This window comes from Pollachius pollachius (genome assembly GCF_949987615.1).
Source record: "Pollachius pollachius genome assembly, chromosome: 18".
Classification (NCBI taxonomy): Eukaryota; Metazoa; Chordata; class Actinopteri; order Gadiformes; family Gadidae; genus Pollachius; species Pollachius pollachius.
Window position 1 is genome coordinate 19,807,164 of NC_136951.1, and position 18,792 is coordinate 19,825,955.

Sequence of the window (18,792 nt, forward strand, 5' to 3'; positions counted from 1 at the left end):
CCTCTAGCTCAAAAACACACACTGCACCACACACACACACACCCACTTTGCACTGGAACTCTCTCCTTTGCTCCGATCCCTTCAACCCCCCCCGCCCCATCATTAAATGTCTCTGTGCTTATAAGTGGAGCTAACGAGATTCTGGCACGGTCACATCTCCACGGCCTTGATCAGCCGCTGGAAGACACACCTGATACACACAAAACACACACATGTACACATTCAGGCACACATACACACACACACGGACGTACGCATGCAGGCACACAATGTTCACATGCAGGCACACATAAAAACAAAGAAACACACGCAGAGAGACACGCACTCACACACACACACCCACACACAAACAAACAAACACATGTACCCAGTACACATGCACACACAACAAAGAGTAGACACACATCCAAGAGTACACATGTGCGCAGGCAGGCACACATACATCCCCCCGCCCGAGAATACACTTGCATACAACCAGACCCACAAAAGCTTGCAAACACACACCAAAACACCATCTAGAACCTCCACCTTCGACATGACTTTCTGCTTAATAAGAGCAATGAAATAAGAGCATGAGAAAAGTGCAACTCACTACATGGTGGGAACCTCTCTATCTCTGTATCTGTTTCTCTCCTTCTATCTCTATATCTCTCTCTCACACTCAGGTGACACACACTCAGGTGAGTGCCTTAGGCCAAGGCACCAACACAGAGACAAACAGCAGCAGTGTCAGGCTGACACCCAGTCCTGTGTTGCCTCTGTTTCGGTTATTTTATTCTGTTTCAATCCAAGTATGGAGAAATACGAAGAACTACGCAGAACGCGGAGGAGTAGCAGGACTTACGTGTGGTCGTGGATGCTGTTGTCAGACCAGGCTTGGCAGGTAATGTTGGACTTTGTCCAAGACCTCCTTCCTCTGTACTGTCCGTTGGTTCCAACAATGCACTCCCGAATGTAATCTGAATACAGGGACAAGGTATAAGGTGTCTCTTATATAACACAACTATTTCCTTTTTTTGTTTTCTTAAGACGTTTTTGTAAAAAGTATCCCCACAAAAAGTGTCCCCACAAAATGTGTCCCTGCAATGAATGTCCCCACAAAAAGTTAAATGACAAGTGCATTAAAAACTTTTTGTTTGCATTAAATCCAATGAGTTGAAGAACAGCATTCCAGGTTTTTCCCATCTATGGTCAAGGAAGGTTTTACAAATGTCCTCACATAACTGTTATTCCCAAAAGCAGACGGCTCCTCATAACGTATTAAATGTTACTGGGGGTAATTTGCTCAAATTTCTCACAGTAAAATCTTAAGTGTTGGATTCCAACGCGTGCACTTGAAATAAGCCTGCCGTTCAGACTGTAAACAATGGCTTTGGTTGTTTACGTTCTACTTGATCATCGCTACATGTGTGCGTGGTTCTCCCTGCCTTTAGCCCTTAAAGCTGCGGAACCAAAGGGCCAACACCGGCAGACTCTGGATGTGTTGTGACAACAGAAAAACCTGAGATAAAACAAGTGGACATAAGCTGTTGAACCAAAGAAACACAGAGAGTTTTCTTCCATGACTCACTATGGGGCGATAAACGGTGGATTAGGTTCACTTTGGGAGAGAAGGCCGAGAGACGAAGGATACCTTTGCGTTCGTAAAGCGTGAAGTTGACGTTGTTTTGTGTCTGTGCTCCCGGGCTGAGGCGGTCGAAGGGGAGCAGGTGGCACGCCCTGTTGACCTTCTCAAAGTTGAAGGCCCTGTGGAAGTAGACAGGAAGTGTTTGACTAAGTGATAAAGGAAATATGTTGTTGGTGGTGGTGTGTGCGTGGTGTTGGTGGTGGTGTGTGCGTGATCAGTTGAAGAAGGAAGGTTCGAGCAATGCAGGGAGCCTGTAAGCAACTCACCTGCATTTGAATTTCTTGTCCTTTTTACATCTGGAGGCACACCATTCCAGCTTCTTCCTCTTCCGCACGCGAGTGGCCTGTGAGCAGGTGGGGCACACCAGCCAGGAGTTATCAGTCTTCTCATACTTCTGAAGGGACAGCTCCCTTTCCTTACAGAAGCCTGGGAGAGAAAGCAGACTCAGCATTGCATTCACGTTAAGAGACACACACATATGACCTGGGGTATGAATGAGGGTTCTCATGGATTTATTGTGTAGGCTATCCTAAAAAGTACATCAGGACCAAACATGAGAAAAAGCTTTTCCCCATGACCTACGACATCTCTGTTCATGGTAAACATGTATCCAGACACAGGATTTATATAAATAAATGCACACATGGATGAAACAACAGTTCAAAGACATCTGGTAAAGGTGCTTCATGCTAAGTTAGATGACCTTGAAATGCAGGGTTGGTTTTTGGACTGTGCGATGGGCGAGAGACGGAAGTGTGTCTGGGAGGGGTTGACAGGCCTCAGTCAGCCAGGATAATATAGGCCAGGACGGACACTTTTACCTCATATGGAACCTTTTTTGGCGAGCCCAAACAACAGCTTTTCTCAATACCGACTTTCATTGCTACCTGGCACAGTTGGCTTTGAAGTTATCTAGCATGACCGGCCCCCTCAGAAACTCTCTGGCTCTTTTCTAAGTTGTTGTTCTTCGTATCTTTTTCCTTTCGGGTCTTGTAGATTGTTGCCCTGCTGTTTGTTTTCAAAGTGTGTCATTTGTTTATGTTTTATTCTTTCCGAGTACTGAAATGCCAGGCATTTTTCGAGGGGGAAAATAACAATCAAACAGTATTTGTGGGAACTGAATTATGTTTCCCAGGAGTACGATGGCTCACTGTCATGTAAACCACTGTAAGTCAAAATCACTTAAGTCTTCATCAGTGATTCACTTTGGCAGGGAACACACACACACTTTATAGGTGTGTGTGTCTATATTAGGCTATTGATTTCCCAACGAAACAATGCTGCAGGCCATTTTGTTTCAAGAGCTTTTTTGCCTTTGAAAAACAACAAGAGAATCAAATTGCAAAATACAGGGGGCAGGAGATCCATGGTCGCGAAAAGGGCAAATAATAGTTGACCCAGGGTAACAGTAACAGATGAAAGAGGGTGCACTTAAAACAGACGTGGACTCAAAGTGCCGCACAACAAACTAAATATAACACAAAATAAGAAAGCTCTTTATTTCAGAAAACTTTACAGAATAGCTGCTTCACCAAGGGGTCTATGCTGAACACAAATAATAAATAAAGCCACAAGAACTGGTGTCAATTCTAAGTGGACCTTCAGAAGTTGAACTTTTGAGATTGTAAATCTTCGAAAGAGGGTAAATCTGTAAATCTACATCTTGCACAGTTACCATAAAACAAGCATTGATCTTTTGGGACCAATTTGTCATTCATTAATTAGCGGCATGAGGTACTTCTATGAGTCACTGATGAAAATGCAAGATCGTGTGACGAATGATGGTCCTAGTTTCGACAGGAGACGTGTCGCGCGCGTGCGCGTGTGTTCGCGTGTGTGCGCGCGTGTGCTGCGCTAAGGAGACGGTAAACGCTTGGACTATTGGCGGGCTCCTAGTTGAATGGTATTGGGGAGGACGCGTTATTAATGTTTAGGCTGAACCGGACCACATCTGGCACTCATCACCCTGTTGTTCCAGCCTTAATGTCTCGCCAGGCCGCTCAATTACATTTCACTTAGTCTCTTCCTCCTCCCCTTACGGCCCGACTCATGCTATCTCCAAATCCCATTTATACATACATCGAATAGTTTGAATGGAGCTGGACAGCCCGACCCGCGAATGCATATAAATTCCAGAACACACATGCACGAAAACTTGGGTGTGCTGGAGAACAGACACAGAACACCGGGTCGATTTCCCCGATAGTTTTAAACAGTTTGTGTGTCTGTCACGGTTAAGATATCGGAGGAAACATGTGTTTCTGTGGGCGGATTATGGAAACTATATACAAAATCATCACATCTGCATCCGTGAAACGCAACAGAAATCCTCTATGGATACATCCTAGATACACATGCACACACACACACACACACACACACACACACACACACACACACACACACACACACACACACACACACACACACTTACGAGTGAAATATCTGGACCACTGAGAGGCAGATGGTAATCTGCTCCTATCTCCTGCTGCCAGGAGAAAAAACTCGCGCAAATTCCGCACTGGGAATGGACGCAGCATGTAATGGTTTTATTTACTAGTTAATAGTGCGCATACACGGCGTCACACTATTTTACGGTGAGGAGGGTAGCCTATACAAGGAACCACCGTGACCTCAATTTGTAGCGACACACCAGCAGATGGACTATAAACGAACTCAATGGTTTAACGCGCTTCAGACTGGAATAACAGCTGGAATAGAAAGAAAAAAGAGAAAGGGAGAACGGTCCTGAGCAGCTCATGATTACAACAGTGGACCATTCCGCCCGGTCATCCGGTGTGGTTGTTTTCATTTAAAACACTAAAACATGACAGTTGCACGGAAACACGACACACTACAACAATAAATATCAATACGATATTCATGGCAGTCACACAAGTCGTTGCGAAGTGTAAGAAACTTACAAATGATATAATATCAATATTTTCTTTGCTTTTAATTAATTTCTGAATGGTGTGATATGACAAAAAATAAAACGTGCCACTTTGCGTCCCATACCGACACCCAGACACCAGTCCCCATCACCCCCCAGTCCCCATCATCCCCCATACCTGCTTGCACCAGCAACACCACGGCCAGCACCAGCGCTTGTATCCACACTTCTGTCTTCATGGCGGACCACCGGGATTAAAGCAACAATAATCCAAACGACGCGCAGAGGATGCGACGATAATCCGAGTCCAGAGTTGGTGGTGGTGTTGGGGGGTGGGGGGTGGGGGAGCACAGGCACCTTCCGATCTACCAGAGATGCACACTTTTTAAAAAAAACAAGAAGCCAAAAGGTCCTGACTCTTGTTGCAGTTACCGGTCCTAACTCCGCTCTCCCCTCACTGGTTTACTGGTCTGGTCCCGGTCGGCTTCTCTTTTTTCACTCTGCGCTCCTGGCAACGCTTTTAATCCCTTGTTTCGCGCTCTGGTTTGCATGACATGTATCTCAGTGTCGGCTTTTCCGCGGAGGAGTCGGTCCTGATGATAAGATGGAGGGGGAGGAGATGGAGGGGGAGGAGAGGGGAGGACCATAGAGGACCTCCCTTTTCCTGGAGCTGCCTCGGCTGGCTCAGCGCGGGAGGCCGTGACTCCGCGCAGCGGACCCGTCGGGTCGGTTCCCTCCCGGCTCTTCCTCGGGTTTCCCCTCGAAAAGACGTGCGCAGACGGTTGGACTACTTCGAAAATCAGTCAAATAAACATTCAGACGTTAAATTAGTTATAATTAAGTTATGGAGATTTGACAACTCTGTCATTATTGTTCGAAAACGTCGCAGTTGTTTCTCAGGGTTCCTGTCAAGACTTGTGCTCAATAACACTTAGCTTACACAAGGAAACCAACACTGCCGGAAAAACGTGTCATTTCTGCCAAAACCCCTGGAAGCCATGTGCTATGTGGTGATATATGGCGACACTTAATCGTTTATGACGACTAATCTTTTCGGTGATAATAGCCTTCCATCAGTTTGTCCTCGTAATAAAATGGGAAGATTAAAAAGCTTCTGCCGCCTCAACGACGACTGTTGGGAAGAGCCCGCTGCGGCAGCGCCTCGCTCCAAAAGTTCCCGCCAGCAGAGTTAAAGGGACAGGGACGCTTTCCAGGGGCTTTTCACTGCGTCACGACTTGATGTGCAAAATTGAGATTAATTTGGGTAAAGTGCGTGAGGCTGGAGGGGGCAGGAGGGGAGGGTTTGCTGGGGAGGGAGGGTCGCCTGCAGCTGGAAGCAATCCTTCTCGGGCACCGGCAGCAGAAGCAGCAGCAGCGGGGCTTTTGTTGAACTAAGTGAGCCTGTGCTTCGGACCCAAACCCGGCGGAGGGCCTGCTCGTTATTCGACAGGAAATCCACACTTTGGCCGTTAACGGCCGGCGGCCTAACCCTCCAGAGAGAGGAGGGGGTGCCGGAGCAGGGGGGGGGGGGGGGGACCCTCTCATTAAGGCGCGTGCAGGTAATTTAATTCCTGTCATTCCACAAACCCCTCCCAAAACACTTTAGTCTGCAAGTAAATTGGTTTAAAGCAGCTCCCAAAGTACTGGTGTATGTGGCAGGTGTATGTGTTTGTGTGTGTGTGTGTTTGTGTGTGTGTGTGTCTAGACGTGGGTATTTGTGCACACACATTTGTGTGTGTGTGTGTGAGTGTGTCTAGACGTGTGTATTAGTGCGCACACATTTGTGTGTGTGTGTGTCTAGAGGTGTGTATTTGTGCGCACGTGTGTGTGGGTGTGTGTGTGTGTCTAGACGTGTGTATTTGTGCATGTGTGTGTGTAGGTGTGTGTGTGTGTGTGTAGACGTGTGTATTTGCACGCACGTGTGTGTGTGTGTGTATGCCTGCCCCAATTGGGAAATGCAGAGATTGTGCGTTTTCAGGCGGGCGTGGCAGCAGTAGTAAATCACCGCCCGTGGAGCGTGCACGTCACGACCCAGACGTCAATCAATGTCGGTGCAAAGCCGAAATCCAGACGCTCGCAAAAAAGCGTTCTCGAAGGAAAATATGGTAGGTGGGGCGCATAGGTACGTTTAGAACGAAAGAGTAAAGCTACCCCCCCCAACACCACCTCCACCACCACCCCCACCACTACCACCGCCTCCGCCCAAACGAACCCCCTAGTCCCGTGTGGTTCTGACGGCCATGGATAAGTAAGTTAGTTTTGACAGGTGATTATGCATGACAGGAGAAGAGGTTGAAAGTTGAGGCCGCTCTTTCAAAACATACCAGCGGAAAAAAAGGAAAAACGGAGGGAGTATTATTACCAAGACGCTTTCTCACTCTTAAGTAGTCTCAGGCCCAGCGTCCAGACCAGCACAAAGTAGACCAGTTATCTGGTCCACTGAGGGGTCACCTGTAGATGTCTGGGGACACCACTGGTCATATAAGCAGGGTTTCTAGGTTCATGGCCGAGCTGGGTAATGGAATGCCCTACTGGACTACTTTACTCTAGGACACACTGAATTCATTCATGTAGGAAGTTTTCATATGAATGAAACAACCCTTTGCCAGATTCTGGACTAGACTTGTATCTGTCCTCCAGATAAAAGTTCTCCTTCAGTAGTCGACCCATCATTCAACATTTCCTTTCACCACTTTCCCAATGGGACTTCCTGCTGAATCTGTGGGTCCACTTCCCTTGCTTACCATTCAAATCGTTATATCTGTAGTTCCTATCAAACAAGACCAAACCATTTGCTCTATGAAGAGCCTTCATTGCCATGAGAAGGGAAGGTTGAGTACTTCAACATAAACGTAATGGCTGAGGATGAACATGACTTTAACTGTGAAAGGAGCGCATTGCCAAATGACTGGAAGGGAATGACAGAATGCAGAATATTGACATGGGAAGAATGTCTTCAGAGGGTCAGATAGTGAACCCACTCTAGAGTGCATTTCATAGTGAAAGTGTAATCTGCCCCGAGCCTTTCTATGTGGGAACCATGTCTCCCCTCTCGCTTTCTATCTCTTCCTCACTGTAAACAACTGATTACTTTCATTTTGTGTGACTCCTCTTTTTCACCCTCTGCTAACAAATACACACACACACACACACACACACACACCCATGCACACAATCACTTGCATGCATGAAGAAACGCAGACACAGGTTGCATGTGTGCATTATATAGCATAGACACGCAGCTCCACACAAACACACGGACATGAAGACACATACACACTCACACACACACACACACGAAAAAGAAGATACACAAACACACACGCATACACATGCACACACACACTTCTACACTGGCCCATGAGCTGGGTGAGGAGGTGAAAGGGAGAGTCAGAGAGACGGAGAAGAGTGGATGAGGGACGAAGGTGGTGTTGATCAGTATTGGAGGGGAGGAAGGAGGGAGGGAGGGAGGGAGGGAGGGAGGGAGGGGAGTAAGGGGGGGGGGGGGGGATGGAGGACCCCCAAGGCTAGCAGCTGTCAGCACCCCATCCCTTCTCATGTATGTCTATACAAGGTGTCGGACATACCCCAGTAGCAACACACACGTTGCACGACCCTGAACGCATACTTTGCACCGAACACTCACATACTCACACACACGCACACACACACACACACACGCACGCACGCACACACACAAATGATACACCCGTCCCCTGAGGGCGGCGTTGTTTGACGGATTATACGTTGAGTAACATTAGATCCATTAAGGTAAATTCAAAATATAAACCGCCGAGGGTCTTTCATCTATGTAAACATAGATGAGTGTATGCAAATGTGGATACATGCATATACACATATTTCCCCCCCCCCCCCCCCCCCCACACACACACACACACACATGAAAGCTTGTGTGTAAGCCAATCCACGACCCCTCCCATTACTTTACACCCAATTTCACCCCTCCCACAGCAAACAGCCCCCCCCAAAGTGCTCCACTCTTTCAGATGTGGGGGGCTAATCACCGGTGTAATCTCCCCCCTACCTCCCACTTGCTCTGCCCACCCCCCACAGAGCCCCACCTCTGAACCCCTACTGATGCTAAAATAACAGCCTCCACACCCCCCCTCCCAGCCCCACTCAGCGCTCGACCAATTAGACGGCTGCTCTCCTCCCCATCGCGGATGACCGATGAGGGGTCGGCCGGTCTGTCATGGGGACCCCCCTCGCTGGGGCTCTTGCATCCGGCCCCGTGCCCACCCCCCATAGGATGGAACCACGGGGCGCCCTCTCCTCCTCTCTCTCCCCCCTCCACCAGACACCTCCAGGGGGGTGGGGCGGCGGCAGAAGGAGGCTAGGAGCGCTGGAGGTCCTGACGGCTGAGTTAGATGGATGGGCCCTCGGAGGAGCCCGGTGAGAGACGGAGAGGGCCGGGGTCCAGGAGAGGAGTGGGTGGGGTGGGACGGGAACGGGGGTCGCAGTGAGGACCTGTGGCATGGAGCTTGGAGTTAAGAAAATACTCGGGATTGTGGAAGGTCAGGTTCGGGGAACTCTGAGTAATTACGGAGCAATTAGGAAGCAAGAGGAAAAACAATGAGTTGAAACCTCAGATGTTCAGGAAAGGCTGAGAGGGATGGGAAAAGAGAGAGAGAGAGAGAGAGAGAGAGAGAGAGAGAGAGAGATTGAGAAAGGGAGAGAAAAAGAAAAGTATGGATGTAGAAAGAGAGAGTGAGATGGAGAAAGAGAGCAGAGAGAAAGTCAAGGAGACAGAGAGTAAAAGATGGAGAAAGACAGTGAGAGAGACAGATAGAGAGAGCCAGTGATGGAGAAAAAGCAAGAGCGAAGAGGAAGAGATAGCGAGTGTGAGCAAGAGCCAGAGCCACTGAGGACTGAAGGGTTTGAAGCCATAAAAGAAAAATGTCTCTTGTTTTTTTTCTTCCTCTCTCCCTTTCAAGAAGACGTTTAAAGAACAGGAAGCGGAAGAAAGGAGTTGAGTGAAAAAAGAAAAGCGACCGAAAGGGAGAAAGAGATAAGGCAGCGGACGCTGATTTTGACGGGGACACCAAAGCCTCCTTCCTCTTTCCTCCTCTGCAATAAAAGCGCAGCCGCAGTCCAATGAATCAAGGCGTTGGGGGGGCTTTCCCCTCCCTCTGTTGTGTGTTATGTCCACTGCTAATGGCCAGCAGATGTGGAGGCATTTCACAAGTATGGCTTTGGAAAACATTCCCCCACATAAATCCAATTAGGTGGGACCCCGGACACGAGCTATCGAACGGGCTGGTGGGTTAGCGTCCAGACACACAGACACAGCAGTGGGCTGAGGTCATCGGCCTTTAGGAGGTTCTGGAAGGAGAAAGAATGAGGTTAGAGACTGGATACGATGGAGGTGGAAAAAAGCGTGGATGATGGGATGATATTTCCTGGATTATAGTAAAAGAAAATGATCTGACGCTAATCTAAGATTTGAGCTTGTTTTTTTGTGTTTTCTTTTTTATAAATAACATTTATGCTTTTTTTCTAAGTGTTTAAGCTTTTAAGGTACTCAACAATCCCAACAGTTTGGAATTTTTTTATCCTTAATAAATATTAAAATTAGATGTGGCGGAAAAATGAGAGAAAAGGTCTTATAGCCAAAAGCAAAGAATTGAGCAACTCAGACTGGTTTGAAATTTCAGGCCACTCAATCATAGGTATATAATGACATCTCACAATGCTGGCACTGAGAGTAGATAAATAAGATGAAACAACCATTCATGAATTCAGCATTCAGCCGCTGTACCCTTCGGCGGCTCACACTGAGCAGAATCACCGGCTTGGGAAAAAAATGGATACAGAAGAATCAAGAATACTTCCAAGCGTCAATCAAAGGGCTTTCAGACAAGAGACAGGTGACAAAAAGATCCTTGGCCGAAACATCTTTGATTTCATCGCTGTAATGTTTATATTTATATTTCCAAGGAATAATGGAGACCAAAACTAAAACCGTATATTACCACTTTTGGGAAGATAAAATAGAAATAAATTCTGAAACCAACTTTTATATCTGCCTCTACTGATGAAAGGGGAACTGGTGGCTGTTAACCAGAACTAAAGCAATAAAGATGAAGCAGACGAAGAGGAAGAGAGAGGACATGAAGAGTTGACTAATTATGCCCCACTAATAAGAGTTAACAGCATTATGGTGGATTATTATTATCATTTTAAATATATTATTGTATTATTTTTGGATGGAATTTCAAGTATTAGGCAATTAGATCCCAAAGATTAAAGAAAAGAAAATCAAAGGTAATCTTGTGTTTAATCAGAGTCCAGGGTAAGAGTTATAACAGCAACTGTTGGGTCCAAAATATGCTCAGGCCCCATTCAAGCAATAGGATTCTAGTTCTATTTTGGGTTGCGCTACAACTCAATCCTAAGAATTAATATTCGGTCCATGTGCCTTGGGCTTCAGCGTTTATAGCAGTGACGGAAGGAGACAAGGAACTGATCCAGAGTGACCAAGGCGACAAGGAACCAACTGAGCCGGAGTGACCGTAGAGCACGAAGGAGAATGGGAACTGAGCCGGAGTGACCGTAGAGCATGAAGGAGAATTGGAACTGAGCCAGAGTGAGCGTAGAGCACAGAGGAGAATTGGAACTGAGCCAGAGTGACCATAGAGCACGAAGGAGAATGGGAACTGAGCCGGAGTGACCGTAGAGCATGAAGTAGAATTGGAACTGAGCCAGAGTGACCATAGAGCACAAAGGAGAATTGGAACTGAGCCAGAGTGACCGTAGAGCATGAGGGAGAATTGGAACTGAGCCAGAGTGACCATAGAGCACGAAGGAGAATGGGAACTGAGCCGGAGTGACCGTAGAGCACGGAGGAGAATTGGAACTGAGCCAGAGTGACCGTAGAGCACGAAGGAGAATTGGAACTGAGCCAGAGTGACCGTAGAGCATGAAGGAGAATTGGAACTGAGCCAGAGTGACCGTAGAGCACGAAGGAGAATGGGAACTGAGCCGGAGTGACCGTAGAGCATGAAGGAGAATTGGAACTGAGCAAGAGTGACCGTAGAGCATGAGGGAGAATTGGAACTGAGCCAGAGTGACCATAGAGCACGAAGGAGAATGGGAACTGAGCCGGAGTGACCGTAGAGCACGGAGGAGAATTGGAACTGAGCCAGAGTGACCGTAGAGCACGAAGGAGAATTGGAACTGAGCCAGAGTGACCGTAGAGCACGAAGGAGAATTGGAACTGAGCCAGAGTGACCGTAGAGCACGAAGGAGAATGGGAACTGAGCCGGAGTGACCGTAGAGCATGAAGGAGAATTGGAACTGAGCCAGAGTGACCGTAGAGCACAGAGGAGAATTGGAACTGAGCCAGAGTGACCATAGAGCACGAAGGAGAATGGGAACTGAGCCGGAGTGACCGTAGAGCATGAAGTAGAATTGGAACTGAGCCAGAGTGACCATAGAGCACAAAGGAGAATTGGAACTGAGCCAGAGTGACCGTAGAGCACGAAGGAGAATTGGAACTGAGCCAGAGTGACCGTAGAGCACGAAGGAGAATGGGAACTGAGCCGGAGTGACCGTAGAGCATGAAGGAGAATTGGAACTGAGCCAGAGTGACCGTAGAGCACAGAGGAGAATTGGAACTGAGCCAGAGTGACCATAGAGCACGAAGGAGAATGGGAACTGAGCCGGAGTGACCGTAGAGCATGAAGTAGAATTGGAACTGAGCCAGAGTGACCATAGAGCACAAAGGAGAATTGGAACTGAGCCAGAGTGACCGTAGAGCATGAGGGAGAATTGGAACTGAGCCAGAGTGACCATAGAGCACGAAGGAGAATGGGAACTGAGCCGGAGTGACCGTAGAGCACGGAGGAGAATTGGAACTGAGCCAGAGTGACCGTAGAGCACGAAGGAGAATTGGAACTGAGCCAGAGTGACCGTAGAGCATGAAGGAGAATTGGAACTGAGCCAGAGTGACCGTAGAGCACGAAGGAGAATGGGAACTGAGCCGGAGTGACCGTAGAGCATGAAGGAGAATTGGAACTGAGCCAGAGTGACCGTAGAGCATGAGGGAGAATTGGAACTGAGCCAGAGTGACCATAGAGCACGAAGGAGAATGGGAACTGAGCCGGAGTGACCGTAGAGCACGGAGGAGAATTGGAACTGAGCCAGAGTGACCGTAGAGCACGAAGGAGAATTGGAACTGAGCCAGAGTGACCGTAGAGCACGAAGGAGAATTGGAACTGAGCCAGAGTGACCGTAGAGCACGAAGGAGAATGGGAACTGAGCCGGAGTGACCGTAGAGCATGAAGGAGAATTGGAACTGAGCCAGAGTGACCGTAGAGCATGAGGGAGAATTGGAACTGAGCCAGAGTGACCATAGAGCACGAAGGAGAATGGGAACTGAGCCGGAGTGACCAGGCCTTCTGTATCTTCTGGCCCAGCTATTGTTTCACTTTGTGGCAGCAGCTGCTGCATGCTTGTCTGGCACCTCATTCACCGCTAACCGGCTCCACGTGTGCTCGGGGACAGCTCCAAATAAATTAGAAGCAGTTTACACACCGCACCCACCAGCCCAACCACCCACATGCGCACTCACTCACACGTCAAATATGCACTTAGCACCAAACATACTACTAAGTGCACAGAGCAATGTGTATCTATGCTAATGCCATGCTAAAACACACACACACACACACACACACACACATACGCACACACACAAGCATTCTAATCCTCTGGTTTTAGGGGCGCGATGGGGGGTGGCGTTCATAGCTGAGGCGGGACAGAGAGAGGTGAGGTGGTGGAGGTAAAGCTAGAGAGAGAGAGAGAGAGAGAGAGAGAGAGAGAGAGAGAGAGAGAGATTCTGGAGGTAGTGCAAGGCAGAGAAACAACAGAGAGCGAGAGAGGTGATGGAGGGTGTGGTGGGAGAGCGAGACAGAGAAAGAACAGAGAGAAAGAGAGAGAGGGGGGAGGAATCCTACCAGGTGCTAATAGATTTCCTGCGGCTTTGAAAGGTTTGGGTGCGTTGGTTTTTGTGGACCAGCGTTAGGTTTCATCTGTGGCACATTAACCAGGGCCGAAGGTTGACCTCCCCCTGAAACAAGCGCACACCCACACCCACACAGACACACACCTGCAGCACATATTACAATGCACACTCACATGCACCCTTGACACACGCTTGTGACACACATTCTAAAGCACGCACACACACACACACACACACAGACACACGTGCATGCACATAAAAAGCAGGACAGATGTGAACACACACAACCACAAACACACAACCACACACACAGTAACATTGTCATATTTGGGATGTCGGTAAACACATTCAGTGGTGGAATACCTGCACTATGTCTCCACATCTCTGCAAAAATACTCAAAACAAATTACAAAGACGAGACTTGGTCATACCGAGCCTGAACCCCATCCCAACACACCCACACACACCTGAACACTTAAAGACCCCCTTATAAGAACGTGCCAACCCTTTGATGGCAGCCGTGTGTGATGTGTCTTGTTTTGGCTGTTTTAAGCGCTTGCGTTTTCACTTTTCCCCTGTGTGTGTGTGTGTGTGTGTGTGGTCACCGTGGATTGCGTGAGTATCTCAGACAGCGAGCCGCTGTTGGAGGTGTGTAAGGTGACTCAGCGACGTGCTCAACAACAGTGTGGGAGGGGGTGTGTGTGTGTCTCTGCGCACCAGTGACTGAGGGGCGCTGCCCATATATACACATGGGAGAGAGGGATTAAAGACGCCATGTGTACCCCACGGTTATTATGTTTTATGCGTGTGCCGATGATGTTGTTCTGTCTGTGTGTGTGTGTATCTGTGTTTGTGTGTGTGTGTGTGTGTATCTGTATGTGTGCGTATCTGTATGTGTGTGCGTGTGTGTGTGTGTGTAACTGTATGTGTATGTTTAATTGTATCTGTGTGTGTGTGTGTGTAACTGTATGTGTATGTTTAATTGTACGTGTGTGTGTGTGTATCAGTGTGTGTGTGTGTGTGTGTGTGTGTGTGTGTGTGAGCAGCCGCCCAGCTTCCAGACGTGATAAACACTGGCGTGTCAGAGGGTCTTTATCTGGGGGCTGGGTGGGCTTCAGTGAGTGCTTCATCACACGCAGGCTCGTGTTTTATACCTCAACGCGCTGACTCGCCGTCGTCTGTCCCACTCAGAAGAGACTCATTATCTGGTTCCTTAAGCAAGGAGTCGTCTCTCTGTGTGTCTGTGTGTCAAGGTGTCTGTCTGTCTGTCTGTTTAACTGTCTGTCTGTCTGTCTGTCTGTCTGTCTGTCAGGGTGTCTGTCTGTCAGGGAGTCTCTCTATCTGTCAGGGTGTCTGGCTGGCAGGGTGTCTGTCTGTCTGTTTAACTGTCTGTCTGTCTGTCTGTTTAACTGTCTGTCTGTCAGTCAGGGTGTCTGTCCATCAGGGAGTCTGTTTGTATGTCAGGGTGTCTGTCTGTGTGTCAGGGATTCACTCTGTCTGTCTGTCTGTCTGTCTGTCTGTCTGTCAGGGAGTCTCTCTCTCTCTGTCAGGGTGTCTGTCTGTTTATCTGCCTACACATTCCCTTGTCTACAGATTCCCTTGTCTGTCTGTCTGTCTGGTTCTTTTCATTTGCATCCCTCTGTTCCCAGACGCTGTGGGGTTATTCTCTCCACGTCCACATCGCTCCTCATCTGCTCTCAGTCGGCCGGTGACAATCGAAGCGTCAGTATGAAGGCTGGATTCACTGTGTCTCCAGACCACCAGCCCGCATCACAGGGGCCATCCTTCTGCAGCATAATCATGGCCATGTCCCGCCATGTAAAAACAGATCTGTTGCTCCTTCCAGTAGATTCCATTAATCCTGACATTCTATTCCTTTCTCATTTGGTTCTAATTTCCCTTCATTTCCTGTCCTTTGCCAGGAAAGAAAAAATACTTCAGCAAAGGTCAGAATGCAGCAGAACCTATCGGTCATGCCACTGATTGAGGGGGATCTACATCAGGCACATTTGGCAAATGGTCCAATGAATTGGGCCATAAACATCTGCTTATCAGACACACACACACACACACGCACACACACACACTCACACACACACACACACACTTCATACCACGCCGGGCACGCCAGCAACAGCATCACTTTCACTGTGGCCGGAGAAAACATGAAAGGAGCACGGAAAGGCCTGCGCCGCTACCAGACCGCAGCAATTAGAACACAAAGCAAGGGCTGGAACGACCTGCAATGAGTCACCAAGACCACCGGGCGCCCAGCGGGGGGCTGAGGGAGGGAGGGGGGGGGTGAAGAGACCAAGCCATGCAGGTGGAGTGGGCACTGGACAAGAGCACCTGGAAGGGAGGTTATTGAGGAGAGACATGGCATCACCCCAGCCACCAACCAGCTTATGTTTTCAGGTGACTCCTGCATTTGCAGTGGTATAGTCTCACAAATGCGACTTCAGATAAGTTTCTTATGTTTGATGGCGGAGGGATCTGTAAGCACCTAATTGGGGAACACATCTCTGCCGGATGTGGTTAACTTAAAAAAAAAAGCGTCTCTAAAGGTCTCAAATCAACACAGTGTCGATGGCCACTGTAGGAACACATATACATATACATATATAGGAACTAGGGCTGTCAAATTAACGCAGATTAATTGCACTTCTATAGTGTCCTGTCACCCAGTGCGTCATTTTCCTTGAAACAAAATGGAGACAGACGAGAAGACGCTGTTCGGTCCCGTGAATGGAAAATTCAAGTTTAAACACCTCCCACACGGAACTGTAGATAGGAAGACCGTTATCTGAAATCTCTGTAGTAAGGGATTTTCCTATCACCGGAGTTCACCAACCCTTCAATATCACCTCAACGGAAAACGTTTTGTAGCAAGCTCGCAGGTACGAGCTGCCACCGCCCCTGAAGCTGGCGCAAGCAGCCAGCCTCGTCAAGCCACACTCGTCTGAGATGCATTGGATCTTGAGTGAGATGGAAATGCTATTAATTTGATCTTAAAATGTACCGTATGTTAATAAAAGACATGTTTTGAATAAAAGAGACATTGAACTTTAATACTATTATGTCTATTATTAATTCAATCACCCATCTGCCATAATTTACTTGAATTAAATCATTTTGAAATACTTTCTCGGAAAAATGTAAGTATGCGATTAATTTAGATTCATTAATCACAGAGCCTGTAATTAATTAGATTAATTTTTTTTAATCGCTTGACAGCCCTAATAGGTACATAATCATCAGTAGAATATCGCCATACAGAAACTGGAAAAAAGGTGTGTGACCTCTTACAGATGTTGGTGTCCGGCCATGCCCTGTGCCGTCTCCGCCAGTGAGTTCTGCTAGAGCATAGTAGGCCTGCTGGAGCCGAGATAAGCAGCAGTGCAATCACAACAAATCTAATTGAACTCGCTCTTCTTGTTGTGGACCTCTCCACACACCGAATCATGCCTGTTAAATAACATTACCATGGAAATGAGATTAAAATCATGATCCAGGTCTCACACGCTGGCCTTTGTTTCCAGCTCATCAAGACTCCAGCAGCAGACCTGTCAGAGACGCTGGATAATATGAATGGGCCGGATTTGAAAGCCAGGGCTCTCTCGCTTTATCGTAAGCTTGGAAGGCTGTAATCAGAGGCAGCATACGTATGATGCTCCCCATGTGTGTTTGACTCACCAGCCGTATGTTCGCAAAGCTCATGTGGAGGAAACAAATGTGCAGTAGCTATATCTGCCTGTAGATGGGGTACCCCTTTACGTCCTGTAGGCGCTTCACGGTAGACTAATATGTAGTACCTTTAACGGCCTGTAGGTGGTTCACGGTAGACTAGCATGTAATTCTGTCGCGCATCACGGAATCCAGGTGATGCGCGACAGATGCTAGCATGTCGTTCCTCTTAAGGCCTTAAGGTGGTCCACGGTAAAGACTAGCATGTAGTTCATCTAACGCAAACAAGGCAACAGGATGAAATGCGCTCGTTCGGTCTCATAATACAAAGCAACACATTTGTATTGTGTGTTTGTTCAGTGAGGAACTCATTGGCTAGTTCATACTCTTATCAAGTCCTGATTTTTTGGGACGAGTTTTGGCAACAGACCAGTTCAAGGCGGCCATTCAAGTATCGCCCTCAATGCGCCAAACATGCAGCATGTGTTTCCGCTGCTGGTGGCAACTATCTCAAACAATTGTGGCGCTCTTTAGAAGAGACACAAGCACCCTCAAAGCGTGTAAACCAGCGGGACGTCCCGGACACTGCGTCCACATATGTCTTTACAGGCCTGGGTGACAACAGCTATGACCTGTAGCGATGGGCTTCTGTGTGTCTATTGCGACATCGTACGTCTCGTCATCGGATCTCCGATTCAGACTGCGAGATGTTGGCACGGATGACCTTTGAACGAGAGGCACAGTGAAAACAGAGCGTTCCTGGGAAGGCGAGGGGGGGGAGGAGGAGGCGTGCCGGGGCTGGGTTGGGGACCCGACATTCCAGAACAATGGGTCTTGGTTAACCCCAACAAAGCGTTCCCGATGGGCTGCTTATGAATATCACAGGAGACCGACAACACTCACCATTGCGTCACAAGATTTGAAGAATCACTGTGAACTGGATTCCTCCACCATTGGGGTGTTTGAAATGGAAATGAGGGCAAGGGAACCTGGGGGTGGAGAGGGCTGGTTGGGGGTGGTTTAGGATGAAGGGGGGGGGGGGGGGGGGTTGTTTGGGGATTAGAGATGTCCCTTGACACAATTACATGATAACAACCTTCTAAATACCAGTGAAATGTGCAAAGTATCCCTGTGGAAAAAAAAAAGAAAAGAAAAAGCCCCCCACAAAACTTCAGTAAGGACACGGGGTGGTCCTGAGGCTCTTTGTTGTCCTTGTTGGTGGAGGTTTCAGAAGTTTCTGCAGGGGTTCCCCTCAATGTTGTTTTGTATCCCCAGCGAACATGTGCTTCTGTGGATCCCAGTCTACCGCTGCTTCGAGGCGTTTTAAAGGAGGGGTGGTCAGAAAGCTGTCCCGCCCGACCACAGAAACCCAGTTTCCTTCTTCCCTTTGGGAGAGCGCGTTCTCTTTAACGGGCCTGAAGTTGCTTTGGGACAGCAGTGTCTACTTTACAAACGTTGGGGCTTAATGCAGGAAGCAGTTGCTGTAGGATGAGAGCCGAGGCCGGTCTGGGTCCGGGGGTCTGGAGGCCGCAGGGGCCCCAGTTTGGGGTCCAGAGGTTCCCGGTCAGCTGGAATGACATACTTTGTGTGTAGCAAACATAA

The 18,792-nt window shown here is 48.2% G+C and overlaps 1 protein-coding gene across 1 annotated transcript in view; it reads right to left on the reverse strand.

Annotated features, from left to right (window-relative positions):
- Positions 1-4,759, reverse strand: part of LOC307089171 (hepatocyte growth factor-like) — a gene marked incomplete at both ends in the record, with an annotated part of 22,682 nt that extends 17,923 nt beyond the window's left edge. Inside the window, 4 exons of the mRNA XM_079755305.1 lie at positions 845-959; positions 1,634-1,746; positions 1,894-2,053; positions 4,699-4,759. Coding sequence (XP_079611431.1) covers positions 845-959; positions 1,634-1,746; positions 1,894-2,053; positions 4,699-4,759 — 449 coding nt within the window. The remainder of the gene's footprint in view (positions 1-844; positions 960-1,633; positions 1,747-1,893; positions 2,054-4,698) is intronic.
- Positions 4,760-18,792: the final 14,033 nt, after the last annotated feature.